The sequence below is a fragment of the Sapajus apella genome, unplaced genomic scaffold (genome assembly GCF_009761245.1).
Source record: "Sapajus apella isolate SASKATOON/1434 unplaced genomic scaffold, GSC_monkey_1.0 scaffold189, whole genome shotgun sequence".
NCBI lineage: Eukaryota > Metazoa > Chordata > Mammalia > Primates > Cebidae > Sapajus > Sapajus apella.
The window spans coordinates 848,431-863,392 of NW_022437129.1; the positions used below are offsets into that span (position 1 = coordinate 848,431).

General features: G+C 59.5%; 2 protein-coding genes across 3 annotated transcripts in view; one reads left to right on the plus strand and one right to left on the minus strand.

Annotated features, from left to right (window-relative positions):
• The window catches only part of FAM83G (family with sequence similarity 83 member G), a 34,961-nt gene extending 29,057 nt beyond the window's left edge, over nucleotides 1-5,904 (plus strand). The window contains exon 6 of the mRNA XM_032269178.1: nucleotides 2,981-5,904. Within this exon, the coding sequence (XP_032125069.1) occupies nucleotides 2,981-3,370 (390 nt within the window). The 3' untranslated portion in view covers nucleotides 3,371-5,904. The remainder of the gene's footprint in view (nucleotides 1-2,980) is intronic.
• Nucleotides 1-14,962, minus strand: part of SLC5A10 (solute carrier family 5 member 10) — a 70,434-nt gene that overhangs the window by 46,955 nt on the left and 8,517 nt on the right. For both annotated transcript variants that reach the window (XM_032269179.1, XM_032269180.1), the window contains exons 5-8: nucleotides 14,432-14,536; nucleotides 5,529-5,634; nucleotides 5,266-5,346; nucleotides 3,511-3,716 (exon numbers count right to left, since the gene is read on the minus strand). In XM_032269179.1, coding sequence (XP_032125070.1) covers nucleotides 3,511-3,716; nucleotides 5,266-5,346; nucleotides 5,529-5,634; nucleotides 14,432-14,536 — 498 coding nt within the window. The remainder of the gene's footprint in view (nucleotides 1-3,510; nucleotides 3,717-5,265; nucleotides 5,347-5,528; nucleotides 5,635-14,431; nucleotides 14,537-14,962) is intronic.

Below are 14,962 nucleotides of genomic sequence, written 5' to 3' on the forward strand. Positions count from 1 at the left end.
GAGTTAGATGGTGGGTCTATCTAGGTGCTTGGGAGAGAAGCATTTCTCTACGACCCTGCATGTCTTTCTGCCTTTGGTGGGACATTTCCCTCCATATTTCAACTTGTGCCCATGGCAGCTGGGTCTGGGACACGTGCTGTCACCCCAGGTGGAGACGGTGAGGCTGAGTCTCCATGAGCTATGAGGCCTGCCAGTCCTCCTGAATAGGTCAGAGGCTCTCCCCACCCCCGAGTGTCAGACAGCAGGGCTGCGTCCTCTCCTCAGATGTCAGCAGGCCATGGCTCACCCCCGCCCCGACAGCACTGGCGTCCAGCCCCAGCCAGGCCCTCTTCCCTGAGGAGGTCAGCACCCACTCCCTGAGTGGCCATTTCACCTCAGGCCCCTCATCTGCAGAATGAGGAGTGTTGTTGAAAGGACTTAGGTGGGGCTGCTCGTGTAGCCGGCCACGCCTTGCCTGGCTCCTCCAGCGCCTCCAGTGAGTGCGAGGTCCCTTTCTCAGTGAGTGAGTTTTGGGGTGTGGCCATTGGAGTCAGCACGCTGTCCACAAAAGCTGTGGTTGCTGTTATGATGGAGGCAGCTGCTGCTGACTAAGGGAAGACACCCGGGCTGGAGCTGCAGCATCAGCAGGTGACAGAGCTGGCATGACCCCGGGGGGCCTTCTGGTCTGTGCACCGCCCTGTGTCACAGACAGGGACGCCAAGGCCCAGGGAGGGGCAGGGACAGAGCCCAGACGGGAGCCCAGGCCAGAGGTCTGCCCACTGGACGCTCTGCCTCTTTGTCACTGGGTTTTGTTTCTGGTTAGAAAAAGGCCACCTACTTGTGGATGGATGGATGAGCCAGAAGATAGAGAATGGCCCACGCCTGGAATCCCAGCATTTTGGGAAGGCGGGCAGATCACTTGAGGTCAGGAGTTTGAGACCAGCCTGGCCAACATGGTGAAGCCCTGTCTCTACTAAAAATACAAAAATTAGCCGGATGTGGTGGCATGTGCCTGTAGTCCTAGCAACCTGGGAGGCTGAGACAGGAGAATCACTTGAACCCAGGTGGCAGAGGTTGTAGTGAGCCGAGATTATGCCACTGCACTCCAGCCTGGGTGACAGAGCGAGACTGTCTCAAAAAGAAAAAAAAAAAGAAAAAAAGAAAAACGCCCCTATGGTCTCAGCACACAGAACTACTGCCTCCCTTCTGACTAGACTGGGGGGGTCCTGGAGGGCTACCTTGGCCACAGAACAAAGTGGAGTCAGACCTCTAGGTGTCCCCAGAAGCCCCAATGTTAGTGAGCACCACACAGAGACCAGGAACTGCAAGCAGGACTAGTGCGTGTGCTTCTGGACCAAGACTAGGCGTCCACCAGGCAGACCCAGCCCGAGGGGAGGACGATGGGAATCAGGGCAGAGGCCAGGCTGCAGCTCCAATGCTGGCCGGTGCCCTGGACCACCTGGGGTCAGCGGCATCCCTCCCTCACCTCCCTGTGTGATCCTTTCTGGGCCTTGGGCTCCTCATCTGTGCAGTGGGGCCCACCCAACTGTGACCCCAAGGCCAGGACATGTGCAGATTCATTTCGCCTTGATGGGAAAATCTCCTAACCGATGTTGCACCCAGAGATGCCTGTGCCAGGCCAGGCTCATGCTGCATCGGGAAGAGGTGGGAGGTGGCCGGGGTAAAGGGGCTCAGCCTGGCAGGGTACCACATGCCTTGTGTGCCCTCCATGGCTGACCTTTCACCAGCCCCTGGCCCACTGGGGCTAGCCCTCAGCCCTCCCAGAAGAGCTAGGCAGATGCCTGCTGTGAGCCCACAGGCTCCCTAGGAAGCCCTCAGCTGGGGCATGGCTGATGTGGGCAGCTGTGATCCCTGCTTGAGGACCACGTGTTATAGATGGGGAAACTGAGGCCCGGCATCCCAGAGCTTCTGATGCTCCCAGCTGGGGCCAGTTCTTCTGCTGGAACCCAGGGAGGGTCTCTGGCCAGATACTGACCGAGCCCGTGCTGCTTGGGAGAGGAAGAGCCGAGTCAGGAGCCAGGGGAAGGTCACTCCACTCTGGGCTCAGATCCAGATCTGTCTCTGGCCTCACTGCTCTGGCCTATGAATGGGGCTGGCTGGGGAGGCCACATGGGAAAGGCTTGTGTAAGCACTGTCATCATTCATTCCACAGAGCCTGGCTGTGGCTGCCTTGTTCTATGGTGGACTCCTGGGGCTGGGTCCAGAGGCGTGGATAGTCGTGGGGCCTGTGCCCACCTTTTCACAGGCCTTTTCCCACCCACACGCTCCCTGGAGCTGCCCAGAGACAGGAAGCAGCTCATCTGAGGTCACCTGGAGGGCTGGTGACAGGGTCTTGGGGGCAGGGCCAGAGTCACCCTCCTGCACTCAACAGAAATCCCTGCACTGCCTCCGACAACTCCATTCAGCCCGTTTCCAACCACATCCAGGCCTGTGTAGGGATAGAGGAGGCCAGGGGCGTGGGCTGCGAGGAAGCTGCCTTGCTACACCCACAAAGGGCAGGATTATTCCCATATTACAGACGGGGGAACTGAGGCATAGAGTGAATAAACCAAGTGGTTGGCCGGGTGTGATGGCTCACATCTGTAATCCCACACTTTGGGAGGCTGAGGCGGGTGGATCATGAGCTCAGGAGCTCAAGACCAGCCTGGCCAACATGGTGAAACCCCGTCTCAGCTAAAATACAAAAAATTAGCCAGGCATGGTGGCATGCGCCTGTAGTCCCAGCTACTCAGCAGGCTGAGGCAGGGGAATCACTTGAACCTGGGAGGCGGAGGTTGCAGTGAGCCCAGATGGAGTCACTACACTCCAGCCTCGCGACAAACAACAAACAGAAAAACCAACTGGTCTAGGCCCACTCGACGATGAACGGCAGAGCCAGGAGGTGAGCCCAGGTCTGCCGGCTCCCGTGTGGCTGGGCAGGGTCTCGTGCTGGGGCAGGTTGGCCCTTGCTCAGCCTCACTCTCTGCTCTCTCTCTCCTAGGGCCAGCAGTTCCACCATCACAGGGTCTCTGCCTCAGGGACTAGGGATAAAGATGGCCTCCCAGGACCCCCTAGATACCACTCTGCTGCTGATGGCGTCCAGAGGTCTACCAGAAACGCGGGCCCAGCCGTGGCCGGCCCCCACCACTGGCACGCCAAGGGAGGCCAGGGACCCCGCCTGCTGCTAGATCCTGGCAGCCCAAGACTGGCCCGAAACGCCCGCCCCCTGACCGATGGCAGGGCCACTGAGGAGCATCCGAGTCCCTTCGGAATCCCGTACTCCAAACTGTCTCAGTTGAAGCACCTCAAGGCCAGGACGGGTGGTAGCCAGTGGGCCTCATCCGATTCTAAACGGAGGGCTCAAGCCCCCCGGGACCGCAAGGACCCCTAGCAGCCTGTCCCAGCCTGGAGCCACACCTTCTGAGGGCCCAGCCCAGACTTATGGTGTAGAGGGCAGACGGGCCACCTGGGCCTGCCAGAGACCGCTGGGACAGCAGGAAGGTGGGATGGGCAGGCGACGTTGGCACTCACCTGGTCGGTGCACCAGTACCAGGTGGCCATGATGGTCAGGCCGAAGGTCATCCCGGTCCACGGCAGGTCCCCTGTGTGGGGGTCTCGAAACATGTGCATGGCGTCTGCACGCGGCAGGTGGCAGGTGGTATTGGCAATGGTCCTGGAGGGAATGGCCCGGGCGTAGGCTGCCTCCAGCTCCCCGTAACCGCCGATCTGGTCAAAAGCTGGAGGGGTCAGGATGGGACAGGGACGGTTTGGTGTTTGGGCTCCCGTGTGCCTGGGCCCTGACTCCCTGGGCTCCCTTTGCCTTCATCTCACGAGAAACCTCCAGATGCATCAAGTGTGAGTTTTCCCACCTCATCGTTTCCAGTTTGGAAAGGTGTGACGGTAGAGGGTTTTTTTAAAAAGGTGAATTTGAATGACTATTTTATTTGTATTTAAAATAATACTATTAAGTGAGCATTTTGCACATGGGCACCCCAGGGTCCTGCTGGCCCGGCAGGAGTCCCTGCTGGTTTCTGGACACCCATCGGGCCTTGGGCAAAGCTTCTCAGCCAGGTTTCCGATTGTCGATTCAAGGAAGCAAAAGTAGTTTTTCTTGGCTTTCAAAGACCTTCCTGAGGCTTCTAAAGTGTTCATCCTGACCCAGGGCACTTGAAGGGTGTGATTTTAGCAGAGCTGAGAGTGGTTGGTGATGATGTGGCCCCAGCCCCCTGAGGCACAGAGAAGGGAGACAGAGGTCAGAGAAGGAGGGGGCCTCCACCAAGGCCACACAGCCCTTCTGGTGGGGTCAAGCCCAGAACACCTCACTGTCCTGTCTACCTCGGGATCAGGGTCCTGCACGGCCAAGCCCTGGCCTGTCTGTATTGATGTCACCCACCTCCCTTCCAGGCTGCGCCTGGCTGCTGGGATCCCTCTCAGGCGGTGGGTTCCAGGGACATCAGAGCCCCTGGTCTGAGAGGGAGAAGCCTGGATGTGGGAAAACCCCTGTTCCCACCCCAGGCCCCACTCCCTGGTCTTTTCCAAGTGGGACATGGAAGAGGTAGCCTGCTGCTTGGACGCTGGTCCCCCCGGCATCACTGTCCCCATGGAGCCCAGGCCAGGCTCTGTATTCAGACCGAGAGTTCATGTGAGGCTCACAGCAAATGACAAGTGCCATTCAAGGGTTAGAAACTGCTCAACCACAGGGTCTCTGAGTCTGGACGAGTCTCTGCGGCCCTCCTCCTGGCGCTGCTTACATGCTTCCAGTGACGGTGAGCTCACTCTCCGGGCAGCCCTGTGAGCTTCCTGTCTGTTCCAGACTAGTATCACCACTCTCTCCAAGCTCTCTCCTTTCCTCCCTAGCCTTTGTCCTGCAGCGGGTAGCATCGGCTCTTGGGATTTTGTCCATGCTTTTAAACAATTGGAGGAGCCGCCCAGGCAGTTTTGAGGTCTCCCGGTTGTGTGCCTCACACCCGCCTCCAGCCCCACCTCACCAGCAAGCGCTGAGCCAGTGCGGGTGTGGCTGGCCCTGAGTTCCTGAGTCAGCTCCTTGCCAGGGCCAGAGCTGGTAGCAGCAGGGCAGTGGGGTGGGCAGCCTCTACCAGCCAGGGCAGTCCCTAGGGGGGCAGCAGGGGGCTGACTGCCTAGTGGTTCAACCTCCTGAGCCTACCCACCCCAGCAATGCCACCCAGAGCCCCGATAGCAGGAATCCAGCAGAGTGCTGGGCAGTGCCAGACTCCACAGGGCTGGCTGTGGGGACAGCCCCACCATGGCCACAGACCCTATCCTCACCTTTGACCGTCAGGATGATAGCCCCCACCACCATGATGAGTGTCTGCAGGGCATCCGTGTAGATGACAGCGGCCAGGCCCCCTGCAGGTAGAAGCAAGGTTGCTGGGGGGGCCCTGGGCCCAGGGAGGAGGGGCGCGAGGAGGGACTTCCAGGGGTCCTGCTGGGGCCACCCCCGGGCTGCTCCCTCAGGCCTGTAGGGGGAAGTGGCCTTCTGTCCCCTTTACGTGTCCCCCGGCTGGACTTCCCTGCTGTGGGTGCCATACCTGCGATGGTGTACAGGGCCGTGATGGCGAGCGTGAGGACGGTGGAGAGGTAGAAGTTCCAGCCCAGGCAGATGTGCACGAACAGAGCCCCCGCGTACAGGTCCAGCTGCGGAGGGAGAGGGCCTTGTGTGTACAGCTGAGGTCGCTGTTAGACCCAGGGCTCCAACAAGCCACTCCCTGAGTGACCTCAGGCAGGGCCCTCTGTGGGCCTCATTGGCCTATGGATGAGGGGATGAGACCCCCACTGGCCTGCCTGCATCTCGGGGGCCATTGTGAGGCTGGAGGAAGAACTGGCCATGGAGAAGCTGCAGGCTGCGTGCGGATGTCAGGGACGCTGCTGTTACTAATAAAGCCCAAAATGGCCAACGCCCTTCCCGAAAGCCGCGTTGTTATTGAATCTGGCCTCTTCCCCAGGGATTAAAAGGTGGGGCCCTGTCCCCTCAGTTCCCAGGGGGTCCTTGATGAGTTTGTGAAGAGTCTGAAGACCAGCAGGTCTCAGAAAACGCGTGTGCTGGGGCAGCTGGGGAGCAGAGGGGCAGTAAGGCCCTCGGAGTGGCTCAGAGGCTGGATCCCAGGCTGAAGCTGGTTTCCGGACTGACTGGACACGCACAGCCCCTGCCCTCCCAGAGCCTGGGGCTGTGCCTCCTAAAGGCAGGAACGTTAGCCTGGAGGCCAGCCTCAGCCTGACATGGGGTTTACGACAAGAACCCCACTCTCCGCCTGGCAGTGGGGGCCCAGAGAGAGGGAGGGCAGGAGCCCCCCCTCCAGGACTTGGGCTAGTAACAGGCTCCCCCCCGCCCCACCCCTGAGATCCTAAATCTGCTGTTCTGCCTCGGCTCAGGAGATGGGAGATGACCCACACACAGCCTCTGGGGCCAAGAGCTTCCTGAGAAGGCTGGCGCCCTGCACCTCCTTAATTGGGGGCACATCTGCACACAGCCCAGGAATTGCAGGCCCTAGGCCCCTTCCAGCTCCCTAGAGCGGAGCCTGGCTACAGGGATCCCTGCCTCCCCTAGTCCCAGGGACACCGGCCAGGCTGGGATGGGATCTGACCGCAAAGCCTGTGCTTCTGTACTCTCCCTCCGGGTGCCTCTCTCACCCTGTCTTAGCGAGACCAGCCAGTTTGGAAACGGGAGAACCATGGTCCCCTCGCTCTCGTCCTTGGCTTTGAGTGTGTGTGTGTGTGTGTGTGTGTGTGTGCGCGCGTGTGTGTGTGTGGGTGGGTGCGCGTGCGCGTGCGTGTGTACGTGTGTGTGTGAAGGGCACGTAGTTCAGGGTAAGGTGGGATGGTGGGTGGGGCGGCACCTCCAGCCCAAGCAGAGAAGAGCAGAGGTGCTGAATATCAGAGTAGGACGCACTCTTCCAGCCCCTGCCCCATCGGACTAGAGGAGAAACTGAGGCCGCAGGAAGGGAAGGGACTTCCCCAAAGCCGGTACCTGGTAGGTATCAGATTGGAGTCGTCAGGAGAGGGAAGGCCGAGGGGGGCAGGAGGCTTCTAGAAGGCCCACGGCAGCAGCCCGGAAACCTCCGTCCCACAGTCACCGCTCCGGACTCTGGCTGGACCCCGGCCCTGTGTGCCTGGCCTCCTGACCAGGACTCTGGTCATTCATCCCATACCCAGCACTTAGCTGCCTCCAGGCCTCTGTTCACCAGCTCACCAGATTCCCTCTGTCCTGGAACATCCCAGTCTCTGCCTCTTATCTTTCAAAACAGCCATGCCAGTGCCTCTGCTCCTTGGGTACATTGCTCGTGCACCCTCCCTCCTGCCTCCCTCCTGCCTGCCCTTCCTTCCCCGGCAGTGGGCCCCAAAGACTGAAGAGAAGTCCCACAGGTGCAGGAATGGCACTGGCAGGCGTGTGGGGTAGGCCAGTAACTGCTGTCCCCCCCGTAGAACTGACACGCGGCGTCGGTGAAGGTTTGCCGCTGCTACTGGAGGCCCAGCAGGTGTGCAGCTGCCTGCAACTCCCGGGAAGCCCTGGTGAGGAATTCAGACATCGCCAAGCCCTATCCAACCCCTCCCGCGGCCCAAGCTGTCTTTTCTGTGGGCCCAGGCAGGCTTCAGCCTGACAGATGCCAAGAGTCACACGGCCCTGGCTCTGTGTCCCTGGTGCGCCATGTCCCAGCCACATGGCTTTGAGCCACTTCACGCCCTGAACCTCAGTGGCCCTGATCTGTGACGTGGGAAAGTGGGTGTGGAGCACCTCCGTCCCTGCCCGGGCCCCACAGCCCCTCTACCGCCTCTCCCCAGCACCGGATGCTCCCTGGGACCGTCTGAGAGGGCCAGCTCTCCTCTCTGCCTCCCTCCCTGGTGACTCAGGAGCAACTGCACAATCTTTTTTTTTTTTTAGACAGAGCCTTGCCCTGTCACCCATGCTGGAGTGCAGTGGCATGATCTTGGCTCACTGCACCCTCCATTCCCAGGTTCAAGCAGTTCTCCTGCCTCAGCCTCCTGCATAGCTGGGACTACAGGTGCCTGCTACCACGCCCGGCTAATTTTGTATTTTGGTAGACATGGGGTTTCGTCATGTTGGCCAGGCTGGTCTCGAACCCCTGAGCTCAGGTGATCTGCTCACCTCAGCCTCCCCAAGTGCTGGGATTACAGGTGCGAGCCACTGCGCCTGGCCCAGAGTCTATTCCAACTCCTAGAAGGCACGGATGGGGAGGTTGAGGTCCAGAGAGCAGAGGAACTTGCCCATGGAGGCAAAACTCTGGAAACAAAATCCACAAGACTATACCAGGGAACGCCACCCTCCTCCACCCAGGATGGGCCACTCCTGGGGCACAGGCCGAACCAGGGCCTCAGTCCAGGCCACCACCCACAGGCCAGAGCTGTGGTCCAGAGCTTCCCGCCTGCTCCTGTGATGTTGCCCCACACTCACCCTGCACACACTGTCCTTTCCACCTCACTGCTCCCTCCTCCCCAAGCAGGACCCCCATGATTCTTCCCTTCATTTTGTACCCAGACACCCTTCTGGCCCTTCACATCCCTGGTCATCCCCCAGGAAGCCCTGCTGACTTGCCACCTTTGACAGGGGACAAATGTGCCTGTGTGCCACATGCCGCCCTGATGTCTTTCAGGTCTCCCCCAGGGCTCATGGCACCCTACCAGGTGGGTGTGATAATCCACTCCACTCCACAGTGTGGGGCACCTGGGCATGGAGAAGTGAAACGACTTTGTCAAAGTCCCACCATCCTAAGTAGGCTCCAAGGACCCACGCTTCCTGCTGGCTGGCCTCATGGCAGGGGCCCTCCCAGACAGCGCACACTGTTGGCAGCAGGCCTCTCCCGTCCTGGCACTATCTAGCCACCACTGGGGTCTGGCAGGGGCGGGAGCCCAGCACGCAGGGAGGGAGCAAGGCTGAGAGGACGCGCAGGCCATGTGGTGCAGAATGAGGCTGATCTGGTGGGCTCCCAAGCTCCCCACCAGCATGAAGGAGTCTCACTCCCTCTCCCGGTCAATGGAAACTTCACTCCAGGGCGTGTCTGAGGCTGAAGGAGGTTGGGAACCGACCCTGGGGCTCCGGCTGCCCTGGCCTGGGCCTCTGCCCTGCCCCACTGGGCCACCTTCCCTCATGGAACTTCTATCTTCCATCCCCCCACTTTTTTTTTGAGACAGGGTCTCACTCTGTCGCCCAGGCTGGAGTGCAATAGGGCAATCTCAGCTCACTGCAACCTCTGCCTCCCGGGTTCAAGCAATTCTCCTGTCTCAGCCTCCTGAGTAGCCCATTACCGGCACCTGCCATCACACCCAGCTAATTTTTGTATTTTTAGTAAAGACTGGGTTTCACCATATTGGCCAGGCTGGTCTTGAACTGCTGACCTTGTGATCCGCCCACCTTGACCTCCCAAAGTGCTGGGATGACAGGCCTGAGCCACCGTGCCCGGCTGTATCCCCCATCCTTCGTGGACCAGCAGAGAAGCTGGGCTGGGCCCTGCACTGACACTAGGCATTGACAGTGATTCCTCCCAAATCTTTCTGGTGTCCTCTGCCCCACAGCCTTGCCTATTTCCATGGAGGTCATCACCATCCTCCAGGGCTCCCTTTCTTTGCCACACTCCCTGCCTCCGACGCACTGGCTGCTGCTCTGGATTCCCTCTCCAAACGCACACCCACTCGCCGAAACCTCTGCTGCCCCCACCCTGGGCCCGATCCTCTTGCAAACCCCTCACTGGTCCCTCCTGCATTCAGCTTGTGCAGAGGAAAACCTAGGGTTCTGCATTTCTGGTTTTTGTTTGTTTGCTTTGAGGCAGAGTTTCACTCTTGTCACCCAGGCTAGAGTGCAATGGCGCGATCTCAGCTCACTGCAACCTCCGTGTCCTGAGTTCAAGCAATTCTCCTGCCTCAGCCTCCTAAGTAGCTGGGACTATAGGCTCACGCCACCACGCCCGGCTAATTTCTTGTATTTTTAGTAGAGATGGGGTTTCACCATGTTGGCCAGGCTGGTCTTGAACTCCTGACCTCAGGTGATCCGCCCGCCTCGGCCTCCCAAAGTGCTGGGATGACAGGCATGAACTCCTGCATTTCTACCATTCCAGGAATAAGGTGCAGCCCCGCCTGGTAGAAGCCCTGCATGGCCCCCACTACCTCTCTGCTCTCGGTCATTGCTACCCCTCCACATCCCCATGCCCCAGCCCCACCAGCTTCCAGCTCTGGACCTGCCAAGCTCTCGCCCTGAGGCCGCTGCGAGGCTGGCATTTCCCCCTGAGACCGCTCTGTCTCCAGTGAGCCCGCTCCCTGCCCCATCTCTCCATTCTCCTTCTCTGACCCCGCCCGTGTTTGCTGCTTTATATCACACTTCTACCACTTTTTATGATTTCCTTGGTCTGTTTCCTTACCTCTTCTGTCTAGAAAGCATCTGTGGGTATGGAGTGCTCACCCAGGGCCTGGCACACAGTAGGTGCGCAATAAGTAGGCGCTTTGCATAGGGCAGAGAGTGACAGCCCGGAGCCCGCAGGCCAAGCACAGTCCTGCCTTCCAGGATTGTCCGCAGCCAGTTTCGGGCCCCAGGGACAGAGTTGAGGAGTAAGGACAGAGACCGTGTGGCCTGTGAAGCTGAAACTATTTACTCTCTGACCCTTCACAGAAAAAAGGAGCTGAACCCTGGCATAGGTTCTCTCACCTAGACCCACGAGGCAGCCCTGGGAATGCACCGGTGAGCAAGGGCACCAGTGGAGCACATGCCAGCAGGCGTTCAGAGTCCACTGTGGGAGAGCGAGGAAGGGGGCTGGCCCACGGGGGCGGGGGTGAAGAGGGAGAGAGTGGAAAGGCTTGAGAGATGTGAGGGAGCCACGTGGATATCCAGGCAGAAGGTTCCAGGGAGAGGCCATAGCAAGTGCAAAGGCCCTGAGGCAGGACCATGCCTGGTGTTCATGGAAGCATGCAGAGGCCAGTGTGGCTGGAGAGGGCGGGGGCACGGGGTGCGGGAGGGATGAGGTCAGTGAGAGTGCGAAGCAACTCCATGGAGGACCTTTACTGCAAGTGGCGTGGGGCATCGTGCCCGGTCCTGCTATTTTCCAGAGGTTAATTGACTGACTAGAGCCTCACAATGATGGAGCTGGACATGGGTCCCCTCGTCTGAGGGTCAGGTTGGTGACTCTCCATGCCGTCATCACAGGTCCTCCTGTGGGCCAGTGCCCTGCTTGAAGGGTGATAGCAGGCACCCTAAGATCTCTGTCCACACAGGCTGTGGCCGGGAAGGGTACCGGACACACAGACACGTGAGGCATTCCCGGGGATCAGCCCAGTGAGGTCGGGGCCTCTGGGGACTGGCAGGGCGCGTGCGCTTCAAATGGCCAGGGTAGCCCCAGTCCTCTCGCAGCCAAGCCCAGCAATGAGCGTGCCTCGAGCTTCGCCCTCTGCTTCACCCAGGCAGCCCAGCGTCGGTTCTGAAGCCCAGCCTTGATGTGAGTGGTGCTCCCTGTTTTATAGGTGGGTGAGCTGAATCACCCCATCACAAAGTGGAGTTTGAAGGGCCATGACCTGGGGGTTCCAGGGCACCAGGGCCGAGGTTGGGCCTCTTGGCCAGAGGCACAGGCCTGGGTTCTGACAGTGGCCTCGGCCTGGCTCGCTGTGACCTGGGCCTCGGTTGCCTCATCTGTAAACTCGGAGGGCTGGACAAGATTGTCCCTAAGGCCCTCCCACCTCACTGAGCTCTTTCCTCTGCGTTTCTTTTCTTTTCTTTTTTCGGAGACTCGGCTCACTGTAACTTCCACCTCCCAGGTTCAAGCGATTCTCCTGCCTCAGCCTCCCGAGTAGCTGGGACTACGGGCGCCCACCACCACATTCTAATTTTCTGTTATTTTAGTAGAGATGGAGTTTCACTGTGTTGCGCAGGCTGGTCTTGAACTCCTGAGCTCAGGAAATCCACCCACCTCGGCCTCCCCAAAATCCACCCACCTCGGCCTCCCCAAGTGCTAAGATTATAGGCGTGAGCCACCGCACCTGCCCCCTCTGCGTTTCCAGAAGTCCCACCTAAGACACCCTCTTTCCGCCCTCTCCAAGTGTGAGGTATAACTACCGCAGAGAAGCTGGCAGGGAGAAGCAGGCTGAGAACCCTGCGCCCGTGACTCAGCCTCCCTCCCTCACCAGACCTCGCTGGGGCCTCCTCACAGACCTGGCCTCCTCCTGACTCTCTCCCCTCCAGTCCATCCTCTGGAAGTTTCCAGAGAGCACAAAGTATAAACACGACCATGTCGCTCTCCTGCTTAAACACCACCCCCTCCACCCTGGCCCCTTGGGCGCTTCAGCCTCTAACCCTCTTCTCATCTCTCAGCACAGGCCAGAGGCTGAAAGCTGGCAGCTGACAGGCAAATCGGCACCCGGGCCTGTTGTGTGTGAATGCTGGGCCTCGGCCTCTGGTTTGCCTTTGTCCCCACCACTACCTGTTTTTGTTTGTTTTTGAGACAGAGTTTTGCTCTTGCTGCCCAGGCTGTAGCACAATCTCAGCTCACCGCAACCTCCGCTTCCTGGGTTCTAGTGATTCTCCTGCCTCAGTCTCCCGATTAGCTGGGATTACAGGCACACGCCACCATGCCCTACTAATTTTGTATTTTTAGTAGAGACGGGGTTTCTCCATGTTGGTCAAGCTGGTCTCAAACTCCTGACCTCAGATGATCCACCCACCTCAGCCTCCCAAAATGCTGGGATTACAGGGTGAGCCACCGCGCCTGGCCTACTGCCTGTGACTCACTCCTGGCTTCTCCCTACACTATTCTTTATCTGGTCCCCAGAAGTGTCTGACTTAGTGACCGCTAAAGTCTAGTCCTCCAGACCTGCCCACCCCCAGACGCATCCTGCCTCTTCCCACCTCTCTCCTTGTCATTTGCTCCCCTACCGCATCGACATCCCCGTCTCCCTCACAGCCCAACTCAAAGGTACCCCCAGCACCGCGCCGTGTCCTCTTCGGAGCTTCATGCCTGTCTGTTCCATGCATCCATCTACTCCTCACTGCAGTGCGAGCCCCTGACAGGCTGGGGCCAGTTCTTGTTTATTTCTGTATCCTGGCTTCCAGGGAGGTGGCTGGCACGAGGGTGGGGTAGAGACCAAGAGATGCAGGAGAGGAAGGGAGAGTGTGAGCAAAAACTCTAAACTCAGCCTGATGGGCAGGCCAAGGCCAAGCCCCTCCGGACTCTAAAGGGCTCCCTGAGAAGGCAAACCTCCTATAGTGCTCCAAGGGCACCTGGCAAAGACGGCAGTACAGGGTTTGCTGCTGGCCACCCCTGAGACCTGCCCGCACGAAAGACGAGACACTCTGGGGAGCCCCTCGGAGTCACCCAGCAATGCCAGTGCAGATGGACGCCCCAGGAGAGGAGAGGACGGGTCAGATGCTGCGAGGGACCCCCATCGGGGCCCAGTGGGGACTCTGGGTGGACATTCTCAGGACCCCATTCCCAGTAGCCCTGCCCACAGCTACCTCTCTGGCCTCTGTGCCTCCATTCCCTCCACTAAATCGATGCCTCTTCTTAGTCCCAGGGCTGTCTTAGTCCCAGAGCTGAATGAAGAGGGCCCCCGGGGGGCATTTGCCTCTAAGGAGAAAGCCGGGCCTCACCGAACACTTCCCATCGACACAGCAGCCCTCACCAACCTCATGGGAGGTCTGCTGCCCTCCTTAAGGGGAGGAATCCCAGGTACACGGAGGCCTGGGGGTCTCAGGGGATAGCGTTGTTTCCCTCAGCCAGAATCAGGCAGCTCCAGGACCAAAGCCCCTTCAGAAGCCTGGGGCTGGACGAAGCTGGCTGCCCCCAGGGACTCGGAGTGAGTGCAGAAGGCCTGGTGTTGCCATAAGGTCACCAGGAGGGTTGGGACAAGCTCCTTCCCCTCCCTGGGCCTTGGTTTGCCTCTCTGTGAAGTCAGCGGCCTAGACAAGGCAAGCTCTATGCTTCCCCTGACCCTGACATTCAAGGTGTGCACCTGCTCCTAATATCCCAGTGGGACCTGCTGTTGATATGCTGGGCCCCCAAGGACAGGCGTCAGTGATGGAGCCCACCAGCCTTCATGTGAGAGGCAGGTGGGCTTGGTGTGGACCACATACGGCCAAGACCATGTGGGCTTTTGGCGCCGCCTAGTGGGAGGTCCTGGCTCACCGCAGTGCCGGCCCCAGGACTGACCTCAGACTGAGAACCATCCTAACACTCTGTGTCTAGAGCCAGAGGCAAAGCAGAGGTCACCAGGTTGTGCTCTGTCCCCGACCTGGGCTGGCTGCTGAGCCTACACCCCGGGGGCCCTGGACCACCTGCCAGAGTCACCGCATGACCCTGGGCAAGTCATTGTCCCTCTCTGGGCCTCAGTTTGCCCGGCTGTTAAACAAAGCAGAGATGGATGAGAAAATGTCAGGTCCGTTTGAGGAGCCCACAGACTGGGGATGTTTCCATGCTGTGCTGGCAGGAAGCAGGGGGCAGCTTACCGATATCTTGGTGAAGACAGACATTAGCAGCGACAGGACTGACAGGTACACGCGGATCCGCTGGCCTCCGTAGCGCTTCTGAATGTACTCAGGTAAGGTGACGATCTGGGGAGGCACATGGTAGGGGATAATCATCCTTCAGACAATGCCCAGCGCTCCAGGCAGGGCCCACCTCAATCGCCTCTCTTTTCGAGCCTCTCAAGGGCAAGGCCCAGGCACTGACCCTTGACAGCCCCAGCACCCGACCTGGAATCCCAGGTCACTCCGCTGCATCCTGAGGGTGTCAGGGGAGAGGCATGCTGAGATCCCAAGACTGGCTCTTTAGGGCTGAGATGGAATGGATTAGGGGGGCCGTGACTGGGGACAGAGGGACAAGTTTAGAGGATGTTATGACAAATCCAGATGCGCTATGATGAGGCAGGATGAGGGAGGTGGCTGAGAGGGACAGAGCTGAGGACAGGCTGAGAGACAGCCAGGAAGTGGAGTTGACTGGACTTAGTGTCTGCATGGCCAGGGCTGAAGGAGTGGGCA